This window comes from Monodelphis domestica, chromosome 3, assembly GCF_027887165.1.
Source record: "Monodelphis domestica isolate mMonDom1 chromosome 3, mMonDom1.pri, whole genome shotgun sequence".
In the NCBI taxonomy this organism is placed as follows: Eukaryota; Metazoa; Chordata; class Mammalia; order Didelphimorphia; family Didelphidae; genus Monodelphis; species Monodelphis domestica.
In genome coordinates this window covers 484,087,835-484,111,035 of record NC_077229.1, presented here as the reverse complement: position 1 = coordinate 484,111,035, position 23,201 = coordinate 484,087,835, and the positions used below count along the sequence as shown (strand labels likewise).

The window sequence follows — 23,201 nt, the reverse complement described above, 5'->3', positions numbered from 1 at the left end:
TGCAATCATTTCCTAATTAAGCTCAAGTGGTATTCGTTTGGCTTTCTTTAAAAAAAAAAAAGTTTTATTTATTTATTTAGAATATTTTTCCATGTTTACAGGATTCATTTTAGTTCCTTCCCCCCTTCCCTCCTCCCCACACCCAGAGATGACAAGCAATTCCACTGGCTTGTACAAATGTTCCATATTATTCATTTTTGCAATAAAGCAATCATTTAAAACCAACATTTGGCTTTCTGAAAACTGCTTCCCAAGTATATTTAAATCACACGGGATGAGAGGCAAGCGACTTATTTGTGTCCATCCTTTACAATAATAACAACAGGATTCAGTCACACTGCTGCAGGATGTCCAACTGTACTCGGGGCTAAGGACACTGAAAGACTTGTCGATGCCACAAGCATTTATTGGGCACTGGCCACATGAAGGGACTCTGCTAAAGAGAGACCAAATGGAGAATTCAGGGAATCACATGCTAATTATGGGAGCAAATTGACTTTTTAAAGAGTCTTAGAAGGTTTGTAATGAAATTTGCCTGCATTTAACTTTTTGGATCCTTACTACAACCCTCTGAGTTGACTTTTCTTAAACTCTCAAATGGGTCTGGTATCTCATAGATCAAAGTACTCCCTCTTGAGGATTTAGGCTCAAACCCATCTAAGCCTGTCCATCCCATGGAACTGTTGCCATGATTTTGCCATATAAACCCCATCCAACATGTTGACAGCCTTCTTCAAGTTCCCCTAATATCTAGAAGATATCAATGGAGCACCCAGATGTCTGGCAGGTATCCTTCCCTTTTTCCTTTTGTTTATGCCAGCTTTTTTGTTCATCTGTGGCTTGAATTTTTCTTTTACTCCATTTTTTTTCTAATTCCTTCTTTGTGACATGTTGCTGGCTGTTATCACCTGCCAAGCACCTCCCATTTGACCTCTGGGAGATAATAATTTTCATATCTAGAGAGACTGCAGCATTCAATATCTTATAGCCAGACAACATCCTTGGCTGGGAGCTAAGTACTACAGTATTCCAGTGAGAATTTTTTTGGAGTCAAATGATTTGAGATCAAACCCTGACTCTGATACTTACTACCTGTATGACTTTGAATACATTATTTTGCCCTTCTGGGGATCAGTTTCTTCATCTGTAAATGGATAGTGTTGGATTAGGTTGTCTTTAAAATTATTTCTAGCTCTAAATCTATCAATCCATTTTACAGATGAAGAAACTAGAGCTCAAAGAGGCTGTGACCTGCTTAAGGTTACATAGCTAGCAAATGACAATCAATGGGATTTGAACCCAGGTCTCTCCTGATTTCAAGTCTAGCATTCTTTCCATGACTCCACACAGGGTACTATGCTCCTGAATCAATATAGCATTTCAATATGGCCCCAAAATGTCTTTCAATAAAGATAAAGTAGTTTCATCTCTCCACTTAAAAATCACTTCCTAAGAAGAAACTATGATACATTTCCCATAAATAGTACCATAAAGAAGGGAATTGGGACTTAATAAAATGATGGGGGGAAGGTTCAGGTCTTATGTTTTACTATATTTCCCAAGAAGCTTAATACTTTGAACATGGATAATCAACACATCTGTTGGTTGGTAAAGTAAAAACAGATTAGGAACCAAATTTAAATTAGAAAAAATAAATATAAATTTGCTAACCCTGGACCTGAACAAAATCTAAATATCAGGGTTTTTAAAAAATCTAATTTTATACTAAATTAAAGGTTTAAAAAAGTCATACTGGGTTTGTCCGAGGTCAAAAATTAAAAAACTAAAGAGAAAAGGAAGGAAATAAAATAAGGGAGAAAGGCAAGAGAAGAAAAATATATTTTAAAATATTATGTACAAAAAAATAGAATTGGGGATGGGTGGTAATAGGGTAGAAAGAGAGAAGAGCCTCTATTGGTCCCAAAAAGGGATCTATGAATAAATGGATGATGTGGGAAACCGATAGGCTTATGCTTGATGCAAAGAAAAGTTTTCTGACAATTAGTGGTCCCAAAGTAGAAGGATTTGCTTCAGAAGATAGGGGTTTTGTCCTTACAAAAAATGCCTTAGAAGAAAGGCCATTTGTTATAAGGGTAAGTTAGAGAAGATATTGCTATTGAGACACAGGGTGGACTGAATGATGACCTTGTCCCACTGTTTGGACCCCAAGGAGTACAGGAAAGTTGCCTGAAAGTAAGTGCCATTTATACTACCCCTTGGAGCAGCAGTTCTCAACCTGTGGGTCACAACCCCGGCTTTATTTCTGATGGCTTTAGCCGCTGAGAAATTGCGCTACTTTACAGCATCTTGGAAAGAACGGGGACCCTGCTGCCCACACATTGTACTAATATTAGTTACCCATCAGCAGCCCCTATGAGGGGTGATGGATTTACCCTGTTGCCTGGAGACCGGACTCAAACAGAGACCCAGAGAGAGCACCCGGGCACTGGCTCCGGAGGGGTTAAGAACGAGTCCTGGAGCGGATAACTCCTGGAGCGGATAACGGAGCCGAGTAACCCCAGCAAAGTGAAGCGTCAGCTCAAGCTGGAAGGAGACGACAGGAAGAAGGCAGCGTCTGCAAACCCCCTCTCCAGTCAGGACTTACCTGCTGCCCCAGCGCTCAGGCTGCCTCCTGCTGGATTAATAGTTCTCAACATATAAATATTGTTCTTGTGATTTATCACTTGATTTGTAGCAATGAGAATACATAATTCATATCAGGTATTTACATTCCAAATCATAACTGTAGCAAAATTACAGTTTTGAAGTAGCCACCAAAATAATTTTTTGGTTTGAGGTCACCGCAACATGAGGAACTGTATTGCGGGGTCACGGCATTAGAAAGGTTGAGAACCACTGCCTTGGAGGATGATGGGAAATTCTTTAGCAGGCAGGAATGGGGCCACTGGGTAAGGAGTACTCAAGATGAAAGGGGGACCCGGGGCCTGGAATATTCCAGAAAAGATGACTGATCTAAAATTTCATGTAAATAAGCCTGAAAAGGGAGAAGGAGGTCCTATCACACAATGCCTTAAATGCAACACGAAGGAGTCCAGACTTCTTTTCTACAGATAGTGGGAAGTCAGCAGAGGTTTCCTAATAGGGGAATGATACAGTGAATAGTTGTTAGGAAGATTATGCTGGCAGTGGTGTCTGGGCTGGATGAGAGAAGGTAGAAAGAAACGTGGAGAGAAGAAAGGTTAATCCAACTGTCCTCCCTTACAGTTTTTGAAGAGATTTAATTCACGATCATGTTTCTGAACACATCCAATGGCCTACACTCCCTTTCTGGATACACTGCAAGCCACATCTCCCTTCTGTAGCATGACTTCCCATGGAGTCTTCAGATGTAACACTCAAGAGGCTCTTAATGTTCTTAGGAAAAACAGCTCACTCCGTCACCAGGTTCAAGGTGAACAGAATTAAAGAGAGCATATGGTTTCCCAAAAAAGCTGTGCAAAGCTGCCAAGCCTAAGCTAACTTGGCTCTAATTAAATGTACTGCCTCGGTTCTCTCCGAGAACTGTGGAAACATTAAATGGAATTATTACAGTTATTCTTGCCATCTAAGCAGGAAAGAGAAGTGCCAAATTTGTTCAGTAATTTAGTTCATTAAAAAAAAATCAATGAAGGAGAAGCCTGTGTTTTATTTATTTTAGCATCAGTGCTGCAAAAGGGGAGAGAAGGGGCAAGGGCACAAACATTTATTAAGGATCCCTACTACGTGCCGTAGAAATAGTAACTCACTTGATCCTCATGATCTCCTGGGAAATAGGTGCCATTATAATTCCCATTTTACAGCTGAGGAAGTAGAGGCATACAGTAGAGTTTGTGACTTGAAAAATATTAGCAGTCCTGTTTAATACTCCTTCTCTTTAGGAAGTGCCCTTGATTTATTTTGCCTAATACTTCCAATCAGTAAATATGGCCCATTTTGAATGATCATTTCACACGATCATCATAACACATACGTTTTGAGCTGGAAAGGCCTGTGGAGGCAGGGCCAGAACTCAGGCCTTTCCATCTCCAAATGCAGTACTTCATCTACTATTTAGCTACCTCTAAAACATTATTTAATAGAGCAAATTCAAGACAACCAATCATTTACATGTAGTCAGTGCCGCACACTTTGGTTGGTCAGTCATTTTAATTGTGTCCAACTTTTTCCTGACCACCTTGGGGTTTTCTTGGCAAAGTAAGTGATTTGCCAATTCCTTCTCCAGATCCTTGGACAGATGAGGAAACTGAGGCAAAGAGGGCGAAGTGATTTGTCCAGGGTCACGTAGCTAGTAAGTGTTTGAGGCCCTCTTTGAACTCAAATCTTCCTGGCTCCAGGTCTAGTGCTCTATCTACTGCACCCCCAAACCGCTGGCATATACTTCACTCTCCCTGAAACAGAGCTGGCTTCGGAGCTCCATTCTCCACACGTAACATCAGGGCCCATGACAGAGGAGAGATAGCCTAAAATAAATGATGGAGCCCCAGACCGTGTGTGTGGTAGGGAATAGGAGACCCTGATTCATGTTCAGGGTCTGCCAATAATTGGCTGTATGCCCTTGGATGAGTCTTGATGTTCAGATCTAAAGGGAAGCCTCTGAGGAAGGCCCAGTTATGTTATAGTATGCTAAGCAACAGCAACAATGATGGCTGCCAGCCACAGGGGGGCCCTTCTGACGCTAGGATACTTGGCACCATCTTGGAATGTGGATGGAGAGAAATGGATAAAAGTGAGGGGGTTATGGAATCTTAGGTACACAATGATGATCTCTTTCAGATCTTCCACGAATGTATAAATTAATATATGGCCTCCAGAGAATTTTAATCTTAATAATTGGAGGAAAACACATCAAATACATATTTTTCATCTTCTGAAAGGTCCAAGTTAGTCTACATTTCTAGGGCTATGAAGATAGGGAAAGGGGCAAAAGGTAACACATTTTCTTTCACAAGGCCTCAGCTTCTTAAATCTTTAAAATGAGTAAGGGGGGGTCAACAAGATAATGTCCAAGTTATCAGAGCAGGCCAGACTCTTGCAAAAGGATCTCCACTGATGAAAACTAAGAAAGCCATGGTGCATCAAGAACAATGGATTCAAGATGAGGAAGACTCAGGTTCAGATCCCATTTCATAATAATTATTAGCTGTATATCTTTGATTAAGTCACTTAAAACTCTCTGGGCCTCAGATTCCTCATCTGTGAAATGGAAATGCAGTGGTTGTAAGAAACAAATTAAAAAATAGAGGTACAGTGCTTTACAAAGTTTAAGGGCTATCTAAATGTAAGCTTTCTCTTTACATAGTCTTTTTCTCTTAAAATTATTTATTTTCAATATTCTTTAAAAACATTTTTGAGTTCTAAATTCTCTCTCTCTCCAGTCTCTCCTCTAATCCTTCAGAAGGTAAACAATATGATATTGATTATATGTGTGAAGTCATGCAAAATTTTCATACTAGCCATGCTGTACAAAAACAAGCAAGAAAAGTAAAGTGAAAAAAGTCTGCTTTAATCTGCATTAACATTAGTTCAATATTAAAGGAGTTCATCAGTCCTCTCTTTGGAGCTGGATAGCATTTTTCATGATGGGTCCTTTGGAAAAGTCTTGGATCACTGTATTGCTCAGAATAGCCAAGTCTTTCACAGGTGATCATGAATAACAATATTACTGTTTAATACCATTAAAAACTCCAAAGAAAGGAACCAATAATTAGTATTGATTTTAAGACAGAAGGCAAGAGTTAAAAGAAAAAAAGAAATGATGAAGAAATGGTTTTGGAAAAATCTGTCAAGACATATGAACCGATGCAAAGTGAAGCAAGAACCAGGAGAGTATGGTACAGGGTAACAGCAATATTATAATAATCATCAATTGTGAAAGACTTTGTTATTCTGATCAAGACAATGATCCAAGACCATTCCAAAAGACTCTTGATGGAAATGCCATCCACCTCCAGAGAGAACTGATGAAGTCGGAGCAGATTAAGGCAGGCTTGTTTCGCTTTCCTTATTTTTATGAGTGTGTCTGAGAGTGGGGAGAAGGGGTGGATGGGGAATGCTGGCTCCAAGGGGAAGCAGGTTCTAAGCTAGAGGCCACACAAGTAGTCTCTTCCTTCCATTTCTTGCACTCTTCTGCCTGTAAAGAATGAATGAATTAGAGGGTGCATGCAGGGCCATGTGGCCATCTGGTAGGAAGGAGGAGGGCTAAATGAGAAAATAAAGTCAGATACAATCCTCTCTTGTTAGAACGAAGCTATAAGTGGTCAAGAGGGCTTGATGAGAAGGTGAAGGAAAATCAAGATAATGAAAGCAGTGTTCTTAGAATAGCAACCAACTACAGGTTTTTGGGGCAGATACATGGCACAGTAAATAGAGCATCAAGTCTGGAGTCAACAAGATCCATGTTTAACTCTGGCTTCAGATACTTCCTAGCTGTGTGTCCCTGAGTAAATCACTCTACCCTGTCTACCTCTGTTTCCTCATCTGTAAAATGAATGCCAAGAAAACCCCAAATGAAATCACAGAGAGGCAGACATGACTGAAACTATCAAATCACAAAAATGTAAGGTTGCTTTTGAACTAAAAAGTACTTCAGAAATGTAAACTGTTTTCATTACTGCTCTCAAGGAGTGTCTTGTAAGCTAACAGAATATAAGCCACCCTAGGCTCTAACGCCGATTGTGCTTGACTTGTTGTTCCATCTTTTCCACAGGTTGAAGTGACTTGCCCAGGGCCACACAGCTAGGAAGTTATCAGAAGCCAGGTCTGAACTCAGGAGATGAGTGTTTCTGACTTCAGACCTGGCACTCTATCCACTTTTTTAGCTGCTCCATTTTATAGACATCACTACATTTTAATCCTGACAATAACCAAATAAGCCACAACTATGTACTTACCCAAAGTTGCACAACTATGATATAACAAAGAAGGAAATTGTACTCAGGTCTTCTAACTCCATGGTTTTTCTTTCCTCTAACCATGAAAACTTCTCCTTAGCACAGAGCATGGCATGCAGTAGGTGCTTAAAGATTTATTGAATTAAACTAGATTAATGCCAAAATTTTGCTAAATGTAAGCTTGACACATGACCAAGTTACTTAGTCCAGACCCCCATTTGGCAAAGTCCACCGCAGCTCAGAAGTCCTGAGCTCAGGAGATTTGTCAGCCTCATCCTTCCCAGGCACAACGATTAGGCTGCCAAGTCCAGCAGTGCTTTGCTTTGTACATGTTTTTCAGTCCTGTGGCACTTACCACTTCCTCTGAGAATTCTGGCTTCCTCACCAAACTGGAGTGGGTCTTTTCGGTAGATGCCTCTAGTATCTGCAAGGCTCCTTCCAACAAGCCTGAGTGGGCATGGATGAGGACCTGGACCATAGAAAGAACCAAACACAACTGGTTTTTAATTTTAAGAGATGAACCTTGACAGGCATCCCTGCTACCCTTGGAGAAAGGCACGGGCAGAAAATTCTCCCCCAGATGTTCTTGAACCTTGCTCGTTCAGTTCTCTCCAAAAACTGGAGTTCTTAACCTGGGGTCTATGGACTGGTTTGGTAACTATCCTGAGGACTATATTTCAATATAATTCATTTCCTTTTTATAATTCTCTCTTTTATTCTATGCATTTAAATAATGACCCTTGAGAAGGGTCAATAGACTTCACCAGACTGCCAAAGAAGGTTAAGAATTCCTATTCTAAAAGATTCCCATAGAATGTGCTCAGAGGACAGAAAATCCCACTCCCTAATTCCAACACAAAGTGGAGTAAGCCCTTAAAAACAAAACTACTAAGTGTTCTTTCTACATTTGAGAGACAACCTAATATGTTATTACTTTGCACTCATGGTAAAATAGCTCTAAAAGAGGTGGCAAGGGGAGGGATACTGGGAGAAATTTTGTGGATGCAAAAATCCCCAAAGATCAATAAAAATTTATTTTTTAAAATTAAATTTAATAATAAAAAATAATATAAACAATTCACCAATAATTCACAATAAATAAATAATAAAAATAAACAAAAATTTAATAATAATAAAAAATTAAATTAAAAAAATAGGATCATGAAATCCTTTGATCTTGAACTTGAAGGGACCAATTGCTAACATCCTCTCCCCTGAAATTACCTTGTGTTAAGCTAGTTTTCTATATATTTGTATTTATCCAAAATATATTTTATATATATATTTTAAAATATGTATTCATCATGCTCATTTGAATATTGCTGTTGTTTGGTTGTTTCATGTCTGACTATTAGTGACCCCATTCATTTTTGCTTTTGGCAAAGATATTGAAGTGGTTTGCCATTTCCTCTTCTAGCTTATGTGAGGAAACTGAGGCAAACAGGGTTAAGTGACTTGCCCAGGGTCACATAGCTAGTAGTTGTCTGAGGTTGGATCTGAACTCAGGAAGAGTCTTCTTGATGCCAGGTCTGGTGCTCTATCTACTGTACCACCTAGTACTTTGGAATAGAAAACTCAGAGCACAGGGTATATTCAGCATTTTGTAGTCTTTGTACTGCTTATTGGCAAGTAAGTAAAAGACCACTTAGCTTCCTGAGGGCAGCAAGATTTGGAAATCACCTTTGCCTCACTATGTGGGACCTCAGTTTCCCCACTTGTAAAATGAGGGGGTTAGATTCAATTTACATCTGTGATTCTATGCTAGATTGCCTTACCAGTGCTGGTGGTGACCTACCAACCTCTGTTAATAAATGTGAAACGCACAGTGCCTTGGAGTTGTCCTTGTCTTCCTGAGAGCTGGGAGGTTATGTCTCCAGCAAATTTTTCCCTGAGGCTGCCCAGGGGAAAAGTGGTGCCTTGGAGGCCAAGACTGGGCCAGAAACAGGAGGGAAGGTTCTGGCAGATTTTACTTTCTCTCCTCAAATTACTCCCTTCCTGCAAAGTAACCTGGTTCCAAAGAGGGCTTTCAAGGCCAAGATCAACAAGTTGCCTCACCCTTGAAGATGAGGAGGCAATGGATGTGTGCAAGGAGAAGGAAGAAGAGCTTCCCCTTAGGGGCCTTTTCCCTAGAGGAAGTTTCCAGGTGCTTTCAAGTGACACTGGAGTAGAGGGCACAGTACAACATTGATTGAGAAATTTTTAACTCAGGGTCCACAAAACCAAGTGGTCCTAGAAGTAAAATTTTTAGGGGGGTCTAAAGAGAACAAAAAAAAATGACACTTTTATTTTCACTAACTTCTACCAGCCTCTCTTAATCTGGAGTTTATGAGTTTTTTTTAATTTGATAATTATATTTCAATATCAATAATTTCCTTTATAATTTTTATGTATTGGCACTTCAAAATATTCTGAGAAGGGATCCACAGGTTTTACCAAACTGACAAAGGGTTGAGAAAGACTGCTTTAATCTTTTAGGAGATATCAAAATGAAGGCCATGAAAATCGAATTTCAAGGGAGCAAGGGAAAATTTGATATGAGAACCTATTTATGGAGTCTCTGTTCCCTCCACTGCTATAATCACCCGAGGCCTCAGGAAATAATGCCAAGTCACAAGGATGCTGTGGTCTTGCAGGAATTTGATATATGTGAATGTTTTCAGAGGTGCCCAATAGTTCCAAACTAATATTTAGGTGGTGCAGTGGATAGAGTACCGGAAATCTCCTCTTCCTGAGTTCAAATCTGGCCTCAAATACTTACTAGCTATGTGATTCTGGACAAGTCACTTCACCCTGTTGGCCTCAGTTTACTCATCTGTCAAATGAGTGGAGAAGGAAAGGGCAAACCACTCTGGTATCTTTGCCAAGAAAAGCCCAAATGGGATCACAAAAAGTTGGACATGATTGAAAATGGTTGAATAGTAACAAAGCATTAGGAATTCTCTCTCTCTCTCTCTCTCTCTCTCTCTCTCTCTCTCTCTCTCTCTCTCTCTCTCTCTCTCTCTCTCCCCCTCTTCCTCACTCTCTCTCCTTCTCCCTCTGTCTGTCTCTCCTTCCCTCCCTCCCTACTCTGTCTTTCTCCCTTCCTCTCTTTCTTTCCCTTTCCTTCCCTCCCCTTCTCTCCCTCTCTCCCCACTCTCCTTCCCCCTTCTCTCTCTTTCTACCTCTCTGTCTGTCTCCCTCCTTCTCTCCCTCCCCACTCTTTCTCTCTCATTTGGATAGAACTGAAGTGGATCCCATGGGCAAAAAAGACACTGTAGTCCAGTGAGAAAAATAGTGATTTGTAGTCATTGGTCTTAGTTCATCTCTTAGCTCTGGGTAAAGTACTTGTAGGCTTCTGTTTCCTCATTGGCAAAACAGAAGTGCAGGAGTAGATGACCTCCTAATTCTCTTTCCAGCTTTAAATCTATGATCCTAATGGAACTCAAGTCCTACTCCATTTCGCATGGTATTGTCTGGGAAGGCTTCCTGCAAGGCATTGTACATCTACAGGAAATTGAGCTAGAAAAGGCATCAGAGACCATCTGATCCAACCCCCTCATTTGATAGTTGGGGAAACTGAGGCTCAAACTTGTCCAGCCTCACACACACACAAACACATACGAGTTTATCATTTATTACAGCAGAGGCAGGATTTTGACCCAGATCCTCAGTTTAAATTCAGTGTTATTTCAGCATGTAATGGGATTTAAGGAAAGGGCTTAGAGGTCCACCTGTGCCCCACATACAGATAAGGGCAGCAAGAGTAACCACGGGTTACCATTATATGTTAACTCTCAAAGCAAACGGGAACAGTGAATGCCATTCTGAAATGAGTCTCCCTTTAGACTTCTGAAATGAGAAAATTCCAATTGAATCACTGGAAATTTACTCTGCTCTGGTTTCAGCTACTTTCAAGCTTATTTGGAAATGGAAATTAATCCTCTGATATTGAGCAGAACACTAGAGAGCTCTCTCAATATTGATGGTTTCAGCTGAGGCAGGCAGAGCAAAGCCAATGTGGATGTGTCTGGATGAGATATCCCAATCAATCAATGCTGTACCGACGGGGTACAAACTGGAAAATTGGCAGCCTAGGTCCCTGGGCATATTGGCCAAAGGAAGGGTGTAGATAAAAGCGACAGTGAGCAAACGGAAGGCTAGGCACATTCAAATTCCAATTGAGAAAAGGAAAAGAGCTTAACATGAGTCACTAATAAAAAAGTGAGGAAAAGAAAATGATTTCATTTGGGTTTTCTGAATACGGACAGATCAGCCATCTGGTTTTCAGGTCTCCCTTGAACAATAATGAACAAACTGTCCTTTCAAGGGAAGGCTCAGCCCTAAAAGACTGATTCAGAGAAACCTTTCCAAAGGGCTTTTAGGAATTGTACTTAGCACAGAAATTATTTGTTAGTATACACACATCGGTGTATATTGATCAAAAGGATCTGAATTGGTTACTAATAAGAGTTGGAGCATTTGAACAGTATTCTGCTGAGAATGGCAACCCTCTCTATTTCTTCCCTTCTGGGGTCAAGCTAATCTGAAAGAAGGTTAAACCAAAACATGAGAAATTTAGTCTAGACATGAGAAGGGGCTTCCTCACAGAGCTGCCTCTAACCTCTCTAAGAATGGATGAAGCCTGGCATTCAAGGCCCTCTACAATCTTGTTCCATTCCCAGCCTACTTTCAAACGACTACTCTGCACTACTTTAAATTCTCCATGTATCAAGCTATTTGTCCCCTATGCTTCTCTGCCTAGGCAGGTAGGTGGCACAGGGGATAGAGAGCAGAATTTGGAGTCAGGAAGACCTAAACCAGAATAAGGGGCACAGTGGAGCTCTTTAAGACTTATTAGACACTTCAATAATAACATCTGTATAACCCAGTGGAATTGCTTGTTGGCTCTGGGGGTGGGGGAGGGTGAAGAAAATGAATCATGTAAACATGGGAAAATATTTTTTAAAAATTAATTAACAAAAAAAAGATTTAGACACTTCCTGTGTGACCATACACAAAATTAACTAACGTGTGTGTGTGTGTGTGTATTTTTAAAAAAAATCTTAACTTCCATCTTAGAAGCAATACTATGTACTGGTTCCAAGGCAGAAGAGTGGTAAGAGCTAGGGAATGGGGGTGAAGTGACTTGCCCAGGGTCACACAGCTGGGAAGAGTCTGAGGCCACATTTGAACCCAGGACCTCCCATCTGTAAGCCTGGCTCTCAATCCGCTGAGTCACCCAGTTGTCCCCTTTCTCTGTTTTAAAAGGGGTGACCCTGAGCAAGTCACTTCACCCCCATTGCTTAGCCCTTACCGCTCTTCTGCCTTTAAACCAATACACAGTATTGATTCTAAGACAGAAGGTTTAAAAAACAAACAAACAAATAATAAAAGGGGTGAGATTAAACAAGATTGTTGTGGGTGACGGTGATTTTCTTAAAAAAAAAATAGCAGGGTTAGAGGGCAGCTAGAGCCAGGCTTAGAGATGGAGGTCCTGGCATCAAATCTGGCCTCAGACACTTCCTAACTGTGTGACCACTAGCCCTTACAGCTCTTCTGCCTTGAAATCAAGTAATGATTCTAAGGTAGAAGGTAAGGGTTTAAAAAAAATAGCAGCTTCTCCTTGGACATTAATCTGAAAAACTGCTGACTGCTTAAAGTGACCACAAGGAAAGAAGGAGTCTGACATTTTAGGGCATTATTGCAAAAGTGAATTTAAAAATAAATTGTTGCTTGACTTCCAAAAGGCAGGAATCCATTCAAAAGTAACTGTCCCAAATGCTTTATGTCAAATAAAGCAGATTATACTGAAAAGGACATCAGAAAAAAAAAGTCCAATCCAATCCAATCCAATCCAAAAAGGACCAAGGATAGAGTCCTGGGCAGTATCCACTTTGAGGAGGAGAGCCAGGAATGGAGGATCAGTAGCTAAAACAGAGAAGGGCTGGTTCAGGAAGGAGGAGAGCCAAAAGAGCCTGGGGAAGAGAGATGATCCAGGAAGTGACAGAAATGCTAAAGAGAGGTAAAAAAAATGAGAACTGAAAAAAACTGTTGTGGGATCTGGGGATGAGGAGGCTGCAGGTGATCTCTGAAAAAGCAGCTTCAGTGAAGGGAGGAAGGATGGCAGCCAGACTTGGAAGGGGGTAGAAGACAGGGTCTGTGAGATGGAATGGAGTCACTGCAGACAGACACCTTTTTCAGAGTTTTGTGCAAGGAAGAAGAGATGGGCTACCAGTTAGGCACCAGAATGGTCAGGAGAAGGATTTTTTAGGCTTTGGGACACCGAGTGTCTGTTAGTAGAGCAGGAAGTCAGGGAAAGGGGAGAGGTTGGACATACATGAGGGAAATGCTGGCTGAAAGTCAGAGGATTATAGATTCAGAACAGAAAGGGACCCCATTTGGGATTTTCTTGGCAAAGGTCCTGTAGTCATTTGCTGTTCCCTTCATTTTATAGATGAGGAAACTGAGGCAAACAGGATTAAGTGACTTGCCCAGAGTCTGAAGTTGGATTTGAACTCATGAAGGTGAGTGTCCCTGACTTCAAGCCCAGGGCTCTACCCACTGTGCCAACTAGCTGCCCTTTATAAACAGTCAAGTACATTTCAAAAAATATATTTTAAACCTTAGGGCAGTTACTGTTCCCAGACAGGCCTCTTTTCAGATCATGGGATAAGGGGGAAGTTATTTCTCTCATACAGATAAGGAAGTAAACTATGGCAAGCAGAAGTATATCCTGTTCATAGATTGTTCTCTTAAAGTTTAAAAACCGCAGAAAGACTTAATGAAGATGCCATGTAATTAAAATAAGGTCTGGAATCCAAAGGCTGGTAGATCACAGGATCATAGATTTCAAACTGTAAAGGACCTCAGAGGCAGCAGGTCTGACCCCATATTTTACAGATGAAGAAACTGAGGCACAAGGCAGTCATATATCTTGTTTTGTGTCCTTAGTAAGTATCTCAGATAGGACTTGAACCATGATCCTATACCTCGTCTCTGGACAAAATTGAACTGAAATCAAACTAGATCCACTTCTGATTAAGACAGATTTATCTCTGATATACACTTTTATTTTTAAAACCCTTACCTTCCGTCTTGGAATCAATACTGTGTATTGGTTCCAAGGCAGAAGAGTGGTAAGGTCTAGTCAAGGGGGGACAAGTGACTTGCCCAGGGTCACACAGCTGGGAAGTGTCTGAGGCCACATTTGAACCCAGAACCTCTTGTCTCTAGGCCTGGCTCTCAATCCACTGAGCCACCCAGCTGCCCCCTCTTACCTACACTTTTGATCCCATTCTCTCTTACTTCCTCCACAATCTTCCACCAGGACTGCAGTGGATAAACACACTTCATTTGGAGTCAAAAGCCCTGGGTTTGAATCTTGTCTCTGCCACTTGCTACCTTTGGATTTCGGGTCAGACAAATAACCTGTTAGGTGGTTCCTTGGATAGCACTCTAGACATGGATTTAGGGAGCTCTGGGTTCAAATCCATTCTCAAACACTTAATAGCTATGTGGCCCTGGGATAGGCACTTAACCTCTGTTTGCCTCATCTGTAAAATGAGGATAATAGCAGCAGCACCTACCTCCCAGGGTGGTTGTGAGGATGAAATCAGATACTAAATATAGAGTACCCAACTCAGTGCCTGGTCTATCATCAGCACCATATCTTTATTTATTTATTTATATTTTTATTTAGCTATTATTTTATTTCTTAACTTATTCTTTTTTTATCTAGTGATGCATTATTGTTTATTAATTTATTATTTTTATTTAGCCATTATTTTATTTATTAATTTTTATTTAGCTATCTATTTTTAGCTACTTATTATTTATTAATAGCTATTATTTCCTTGGGTAGATATGAGTCACACAGCAAGGAATGCCAGGTCTGGAGTCAGGAAGACAAGTTCAAATCCAGCTTCAGACACTAGCTGTGTGACCCTGGGCAAGTCACTTCCTCTCTGTTTGTCTCAGGTTTCTCCTCTGTAAAACAAGCTGGAGAAGGAAATGTCGGCTCTAGTACCTTTGCCAAGAAAACTGCAAATGGGGCCATCAGGAGTCAGACACGAGTAAATGACGGCAAGCACGAAACCAGCGCTGTTCCACGTCACGCTCATTCCTGCCCCCGGAGGAGCTGAAGGTTTCGAGAGCGGACATGGCGATGACAGAATCAGACACTGTCCTGTATAAAACCAATAAGACCAGACTAGAATCGAGATCATGGCAACGCCGCCACACGGCCTGCCGGAGAGGACGCTTCCATCTAAAACGACCACTTACATTTAAATTCGTGCAGGCTCTGCTGTCTGGGCTAATGATCTGAGAATAAATGGCCCGTGCCTTGGCCACCTGGTTCTGAAAGGAAGCAGAGGAGAAACAAGCGGATCAGAGGGGGACGTGGCTCTATCTGAGTCTCAGTGCAGATTCAGCAAGACCTGCAGGGCCGCCGAGCATCTCCCCTCCTCTTGCCGAGACCCTGGAAGGCGAGCCTCCTGGAGATAATCCTTCCCAGGGACGAAACAGGTATATTCCAGGGAATTCTCCAGTGTGTCCCCAACTCCCTCTCTGGTTCTCTGGTGGTAAGAGGAGGCTGGAGAGGATTCTTCCTCAGGGGTCTCGAAGGGGGAAGGACCGAGGCCCCAGCCTCAGGACTACTGATGCCTCCAGGACCAGCTGGCGGAGTCTACCCCTGGATCTTGGGGGCCTTACAACTCACCCATAAAGGCCGAGAAGGATGGCGCCCCTCAGGACCTGTGGGATCCATCATGAGCTGTTGGACCACCATTGAGGATGAGTCATTCAGTCATGTCTGATTCGCTGTGGCCCCATTTGGGATTTTCTTGGCAGAGACACTGGACTGCCATTTCCCTCTCCAGCTCATTTTACAGATGGAGGAACAGAGGCAGACAGGGTGAAATGACTCAGCCAGGGTCCTACAGCTAGCAAGTGTCTGAGGATGGATTTGAACTCTGGAAGAGAACCCTCCCTGATTCCAAGCCTGGTGCTCTAGCTGCCTGCTGCTGCTGGAAGGTATACTTGCTCTTGTTTGCCCTCAGCTAAGGGGGTGACTCTAGGAATCACTGGCAATGCCTTCAAGAGAATCATTCCTAATGAGCAACTGCCCATGGTCAGGCACCGAGCACACACCCTACCGAGTGTGGAGTGCAGAGCGGGGACAACTTCCCTACACACACGCTAATGCACAACACCTCTGAGTAAGGCCTGGACCAGATCAAAATGTAATTGGGAAAAATTTAACAACATAATTAAAAACAGAATAGAATAGAAATAATGCTAACCGTGGCTTTCTAAGTCAATATGTGGCATGCACTATATATGAATGTATTTTTGGTCAGATACCTTATTTTGATTTACATACGCATTTTATACACAGATGGTGTATATATATTCCATATGGTGCATATATACCTAAGGACCCCTCCAATTTGGTGGCCCCTGTTTCTATTTGGATTTGGCACCAATGGCCCTCAACACAGATTTCAGTTGCTCTTTCAGAATGAGCTCTGTGAAGAAGGGCATGGACTCTTCTGCTCTCCAGTTCCCAATGCAATGCCTTGTCAGAATACTGGGACCTGAAAGGGGCAGCGAGGTGGCTCGATGGATAGAGTCAGGCCTGGAGATGGGAATTCAAATCCGACCCCAGACACTTTCTAGCTGTGTAACCCTGGACAAGTCATTGAACCCCATTTGCCTCGTCCTTACCATTCTTCTGCCTTGGCACGAATACTTAATACTAATACCAGTTCTAAGACAGAAGATAAGGGTCTGAAATAAACAAATAATAAATAATGGGGCCTAAGATCTTGTTGGACTTAATGGAAGATTAAACCAGATTGAGGAAAAAATGTCAATATTATTGAAAGCAGTCAGACGAATTCATGTGTCTCTCCTCTGCAGCCACCTCTTAAATGCTCATTGATTAAACGGACTCCCCACCCACATCCATACCTGTTTGAGGGCTAATGCGATGGCAAAACTGTATGCCCGCTTTGTCAAAACTTCTCCTTTTATCAGTGCTTCGTCCAGTAAATTCATGCTGGTGTTGAATGACTTGGCACTGTTCTGTAGAGAGACAAGAATTAGTGAGCCATCCTTAGGTCTTTCCAAGTTCACTGAGATGAGTCTACCGGGTTCGAGTTTTCATCCACTTGTCGGGGCTTTCTTCACCAGCTCTGGAGCTTTCTCCTTGAAAGCTGGGAGGATCAAATGTAGACTCAGGCTTCAGTACCTTTAAAGAGATTGTGCATCTGCAAAGGAGCAGATAAGGAATTTTCCACATGCAGAAAAAGGGCTTCATTTTGGACAATCAACAATGATAATACCACCAACATACATTTTAATTAAAAAATAATTAAATGGGGCAGCTGGGTGGCTAAGTGGATAGAGAGCCAGGCCTAGAGATGGGATATGCTGGGTTCAAATCTGGCCTCAGACACTTCCTAGTTGTGTGACCCTGGGCAAGGCACTTAACCCCAACTCCCTAGCCCTTATTGCTCTTCTATCTTGGCACCAATTCTTAGTATTGATTACAAGATGGAAGGTGATGGATTGAAAAAAAAAACACAAATAAATGATCTCTTTTTTTACTTAGAGAAAATTTTCTATTGGTATTCTCTCTTTTAACTCCCTATTATTAAAAAAAAAAAGCTTTAAATTAACTTAAAAAAAAGCTTTGAAAGAAGCTATTCTTTGCCAATGGACAGGCCTTTACCTACCAGCCCAGGGATTGGGCTGATCTCTACAAACCATCAGCTTCTGCAGATGATCTACACATAGAAACAAGCTACATGCTTTGGTTTGTTATTCTATAGAATTCTCCCAGAGGTAAAGCTCAGCATTCAGGAGGAACATCTGGCCAGGGAGACTTTTGATTTTCAAAGTATACAACAACAAATCTTTTCTTTCTGTTTTGCTTTTTTTAAACCCTTACCTTCCACCTTAGAATCAAGACCGTGTATTGGTTCTAAGGCAAAAGAGCCATAAGGGCTGGGCAGTGGGGGTGAAGTGACTTGCCCAGGGTCACACAGCTAGGAAGTGTCTAAGGCCAGATTTGAACCTAGGACCATCCATCTCTAGGCCTAGTTCTCAATCCACTGAGCCACCCAGCTGCCCCCTATTTTTTTTTTTTAATTTTTACTTTCTGTCTTAGTAACACATCTAAGACCAAAGAGCAAGGGCTGGGCAAATGGGTGACTTACCTACATCTTTGTCAAACACTTGTCAAACTTGGAAGCATCAAATTTGAGCCCAAATCCTCCTCACTCCAGGCCTGGTGCTTTAGCCCCTGTGCTACCTAGCTGGTCCCCACAACCCCATAAAGTCTTTTCAACCTTGCGTGCCAACCTGAGTTCATATCTAAAAAGGCTCTTGTGAAAATTGATTATTTTAATGAAGAAAATTAACCACAAAGTCAGCAAAATAAAGAGATTTCAAGGGTAAGACTGAATTCCTGCCCTCCCTTCATCTTTTCCTAGTTCCTGGAAAAAGAGCAGACTTATGAGATCACTGTCTACTGTGAATTTATGCTTTTGTCTGTCATGTCTTGAATAACAACCAAAATCTTCAAGGCAGACCTGCTTAGAAAGGGCAGAATTTGATGATTTAAGGAGAAGACTATTAGAACACAATAGCAAACATTTACCATCTGGTCGAAACAGAACATTGGGTTTGGAGTCGGAAACAGCTGGGCTCAGGCTCCAGATCTAATTTTTATTTCCTATTGGGCCCGGGCATGTCACCTAAGTAAGACCTTCTGTGCCCCAGCCTCTATGCCATGGAAATGTACGTGGGGAATATTTATCAAAGTAAATACAAATGCACTAGGACACAGAGAATGCTGATAGATGGTTTTCTAGATAATATGCAGTCTGCAGACAGTTTAATGACTCACATATATGTGTATATATCTATCTATATGTCTGGGAAATATTTAACACAATAAAAATGCACTGGGACACAGAGAATGTTGACATATTGCTTTCTAAGTCAATATCCAGGCTATATACAGTTTAACGATTCCCGTGTGTGTATATAATACACATACATTCATATAGATATATTTGGGAAATATATATGTGGGAAATATTTAACAAAATAAATAAAAATACAATAGAACATGAATAATGTCGATATGTTGCTTTCTAAGTCAATATCCAGGCTGTATACGATGTAATGATTTGTGTGTGTGTATATAACACAAATATATTCACATATATATATGACTGGGAAATATTTATAAAAATAAATATACAATAAAACACAGATAAGGCTGATATGTAGTTTTCTAAGTTAAAATGCAGTCCATAAACTGTATACAGTCCATTTATTGGCTCCCATATGTGTGCCTGTAGATGTGTATATACAAGTATGTGTGTAGATGTGTAGATGTATATGTATGTGGTTTTCTAAGTTAATATGTAGCCTGTAAATAGTTTACTGGATCCCATGTGGGTGTAGCTATGTATGCATGTGTATATATCTATGTGTGTGTATCTGTGTATATATAGAAATAATTGGAAAATATAAAAATACATAATAGAAGACAGATAATGCTGACATGTGGTTTTCTAAGTTAATATGCAATCTGTATGTAATTTAATGGCTAGAATATGTGTTTATATATGTATTTACGGGCATGTGTTATTTATATGTATATGTGTGTATACTCACATATATATATATATATATATATACATACACACTTGGGGAATATTTATCAAGATAAAAATAGATATCAAAAGAAAATAGATAATGTTGATATATGGTATAATATAACTGTAATATGAGGGCAGGGGGAGAATGGAGTCTCCCCTCCCTGCTGGGTCAGGACCAGAGTGAGGTAAAGATGGAGTTGAGTCAAGTAGAGAGAGGATGGATTGATTGTCTTCCCTCCCAGCTCTCTCTGACAAACCCACTCTGGTTGCCTTTCAGGACCTTAACTGCTGTTCCCTCAGAGACCTTGGCTAAACAGGCTTGATACAGTTAGCTTCCCTCTCCCTGGGGAGAGAGATGCCACTTCCCTCCTCCCAACTTCAAGCCTCTCTAGATGAGATGGAGTCAGTCACTTGTTCTTATTAAACTGTTTTATTCTAAGGGAACAAGGTAACAAGGTAAGGATCAAGGTAAGGAAGCTTAAGCTGAGTTTAGGAATGGGGCAGAAGGGAAGAGGGAGCAGGGGGTCCCTAGAATAACTGAAACCCCTTCTCCCCAAAGTCGGGCAGCTCAGGCTTGGCTGATCTGACCAGTCCAGCTCCTCTCTTACAGTGGTTTTCAAAGTCAATATGCAATCTGTGTATGGTTTAGTGGCACACGCGCACACCTATATATAGACATATATATGAAATAAAACATTCATATAATAAAGCACTGGGTAAATAGGTTATTAATGCCACTCATAGAATCCACAAAATCTGACCAACCTGATCCTCCAAGGCTGATTCTAAGCAAAGTGGAAGAAATCTCCCTCGGTTACTCATTTTCTCAATCAGGGGCCTTGGCAATGGAAGGTGACTGGGTAACGGAACAGGCAGAGAATCTGGGTTCCAGTCTTGGCTCTGGCATGTACAAGCTTAAAGACTTCAAATTCTCTCTTCTTTATAAAATGGGGTTGATAATGATGTACGCCATGAATCATACTATCTCTTCTTGTTGGTATTCAGGCATTTTCAGTTGTGTCCAACTCTTGGACCCAATTTAGGGTTTTCTTGGCAAAGTCACTGGAGTGGTTTGCCTTTTCCTTCCCTAACTCATTTGACAGATTAATAAACTGAGGCAAGCTGGGTTAAGTGACTTGCTTAAGGTCACACAGCTAATAGGATTTGAACTTAGGTCTTCCTGATTCCAGGCCTGGTCTTTTAACTACTCTACCACCTAGCTGCTCCACATAAATGTTAGCTCTTATAATGATTAATCTAGTAATTATTATTAAATTGTAATTATTAAATGTGAGTAATTAGTACTCTCCTACTCTGACTTTTTTCTTAATCAAATAGCACAGAGTTGGGAGCTGGTCTTGAGGTCTGAGGTTAAGGTGTGGAGGAAATAGTCTCACTTTAACTCCTTAATGTAGAATGAAAGAGCCCATGTATTTTTACGTTCTCTGACTAACCAGGTTCTGCACACATCCATCCCTCTCTGCACTCACCATCAGAATGGAAGGATCTTTTTTAACTTAGCAGCACCCAGGAGTTGAATATGTCTCTTAGTGACTGTGATCTGACCCAATGATTCGTCTAATGTTCAGAATTGTGATGAGACCCTCTCATGAGATAAAAAGAGAATCATCCCATCACATTCACATCCAGGGACAGAAACCTCTTTGGGCTTTGATGCCACCAGGGATGCTAAACAATAAGCTTGGGTACCTATGGATGCCCTCCATGGCATAACACCTAGTCAAAGAAGAAGGAAAAAGAAAAAAGGAAATAAGGGAAGGGGTAATAGGAAAATTGGCCATTTGACAGAGCCAAATGATTTAACCTGAAATGTTTAAAATAAAAAAAAAAGGAAGCCAATGTTGATGGGTTTTCACTTCAATTATAAAAAAATGTCAGTCAGTATTTCAATGTTACTGATAGCTATTCAAAATGGTCAGTAAAAATTATTCCTATTCTTGCCATACTGTGAAAAATCACAATCTTGGATTAGGAGTTAGAAGTTCCTTGATTGGGAATTAGAGATATCCTGAGTTCAATCCAGCCCCATCTCTTACTCTATGATGTTAGGCAAGTCACAACTTCTGGACTTCAGATTATCATCTATAAAATGGAGAGGAGGAGGAGTTGACCTCTGAGATTGCTTCCAAATCGACATCTATAATCCTGTGGTCCTGGGACTATTTACCTACATTCATAGTTGGAAGAGTCCTTTGAGATAACCCAGTTCAAATCTCTCTTTTTACAGATGAAGCCTTGAGCAGTTAAATGTTTTTTCCAAGGGCACATCTGAGTCAGAAGCAGGGGTGGGAATTGAACCCTGGATATCTCTAATTCCCAATCAAGTGCTCATTTCTATCATATAGAGAGCTTTCATGTCTGCAAAGTGCTTTACAGATATTCTTGATCCTCAACAACCCTGAGAGGTAGGTACTGCTTATAATCTCCATTTTAGAGATGAAAAAAATGACGTAAGCAGTGATCAAGTGACTTTTCCAGAGTCACACAGCTTATAAATGTCTGAGGCAGGATTTGAACTCAGGTCTTCATGATGCCAGGCCCAGTGCTTTATCCACTGGATCATCTAGCTGCTGCAACAATTACCAGTGTTTTAATATTTGCAAAGTGTTATTTCATGCTACCTCATTTGATCTTTACAATGACCCTAGGAGAAGGGAGCCATTATAACCCCCATTTTATAAATGAGGAAACTGAGGATGCCAGAGCTAAGACTTGCTCAGTCATAGTAATGATTGAAGTAGTATTTGAACTCAGGTCTTCCTGGCTCCTTTTTTTTTTTTTTTAACCCATACCTTCCATCTTAGAATCAATAGTGGTTCTAAGGCAGAAGAGTGGTAAGGGATAGGCACTGGGGGTGAAGTGACTTGCCCAGGGTCACACAGCTAGGAAGTGTCTGAGTCCAAATTTGAACCCAGGACCTCCCATCTCTGGGTCTCACTCTCAATCCACTGAGCTACCCAGCTGCCCTCCTTCCTGACTCTTAAGTCCTGACTCTCTACTGGGTCCTTTTGCTGCCACTACTTCTCACTCATCTTTCCAGGTACTATTACTTCAAAGAGCTTCGATTAGATTCTTTTTTCTCTTTTTACCCATGACTTACACCTGCTCATTGTTTTATGCCTATTTACCTTTTTTGCTAAAACATTACTGACAATGCAAATGACACCTGAAAACCAGCCCAAGCATTCCTAAAGCCAAATTTGATTCTCAATTACACAAGAAATCTAAACCTCTTCTACTGTCTATTTATCAGTTATCAAGAGAAACTGGTCTTGGAGAACTCTAAGATGATGATATTTTGTTTTCCTGGCTTTGTGGCTTTCCAAAGTGACAAAAGTGATAGGGCTTAGGGAGAAACACAAGGCAGAAGGAGGAGACACTGAAGAAATGGAAGCCCTTCCATCCAAGTGGCAATCTCTCTGAGCACTGTGCTTCCCAGAGGGTGAGCTCTGGGTCATGTGGGAGGGCTTGTCAGATACTTAATTGGCTGTGATCAGGCTGGGTAAGTCTTTGGTCAGTCTACTAAAGCTAAAATGGATCCTACCTTGTGTATAATTGAAAATCTGTTACCCCAAAAAAGAACTACAGTACACTGACTTCCTGTCATTGCGTACTTCCTGTAGACAGAGGATAT

General features: G+C 41.0%; 1 protein-coding gene across 3 annotated transcripts in view; it reads right to left on the bottom strand.

Moving 5' to 3' along the window:
• The window catches only part of PTCD2 (pentatricopeptide repeat domain 2), a 40,258-nt gene that overhangs the window by 1,798 nt on the left and 15,259 nt on the right, over positions 1 to 23,201 (bottom strand). For 2 of the 3 annotated variants that reach the window (XM_007486507.3, XM_056824735.1), the window contains exons 7-9: positions 16,842 to 16,955; positions 15,153 to 15,227; positions 7,246 to 7,359 (exon numbers count right to left, since the gene is read on the bottom strand). In XM_007486507.3, coding sequence (XP_007486569.1) covers positions 7,246 to 7,359; positions 15,153 to 15,227; positions 16,842 to 16,955 — 303 coding nt within the window. The remainder of the gene's footprint in view (positions 1 to 7,245; positions 7,360 to 15,152; positions 15,228 to 16,841; positions 16,956 to 23,201) is intronic. The other variant, XM_007486508.3, reaches the window with a different exon arrangement.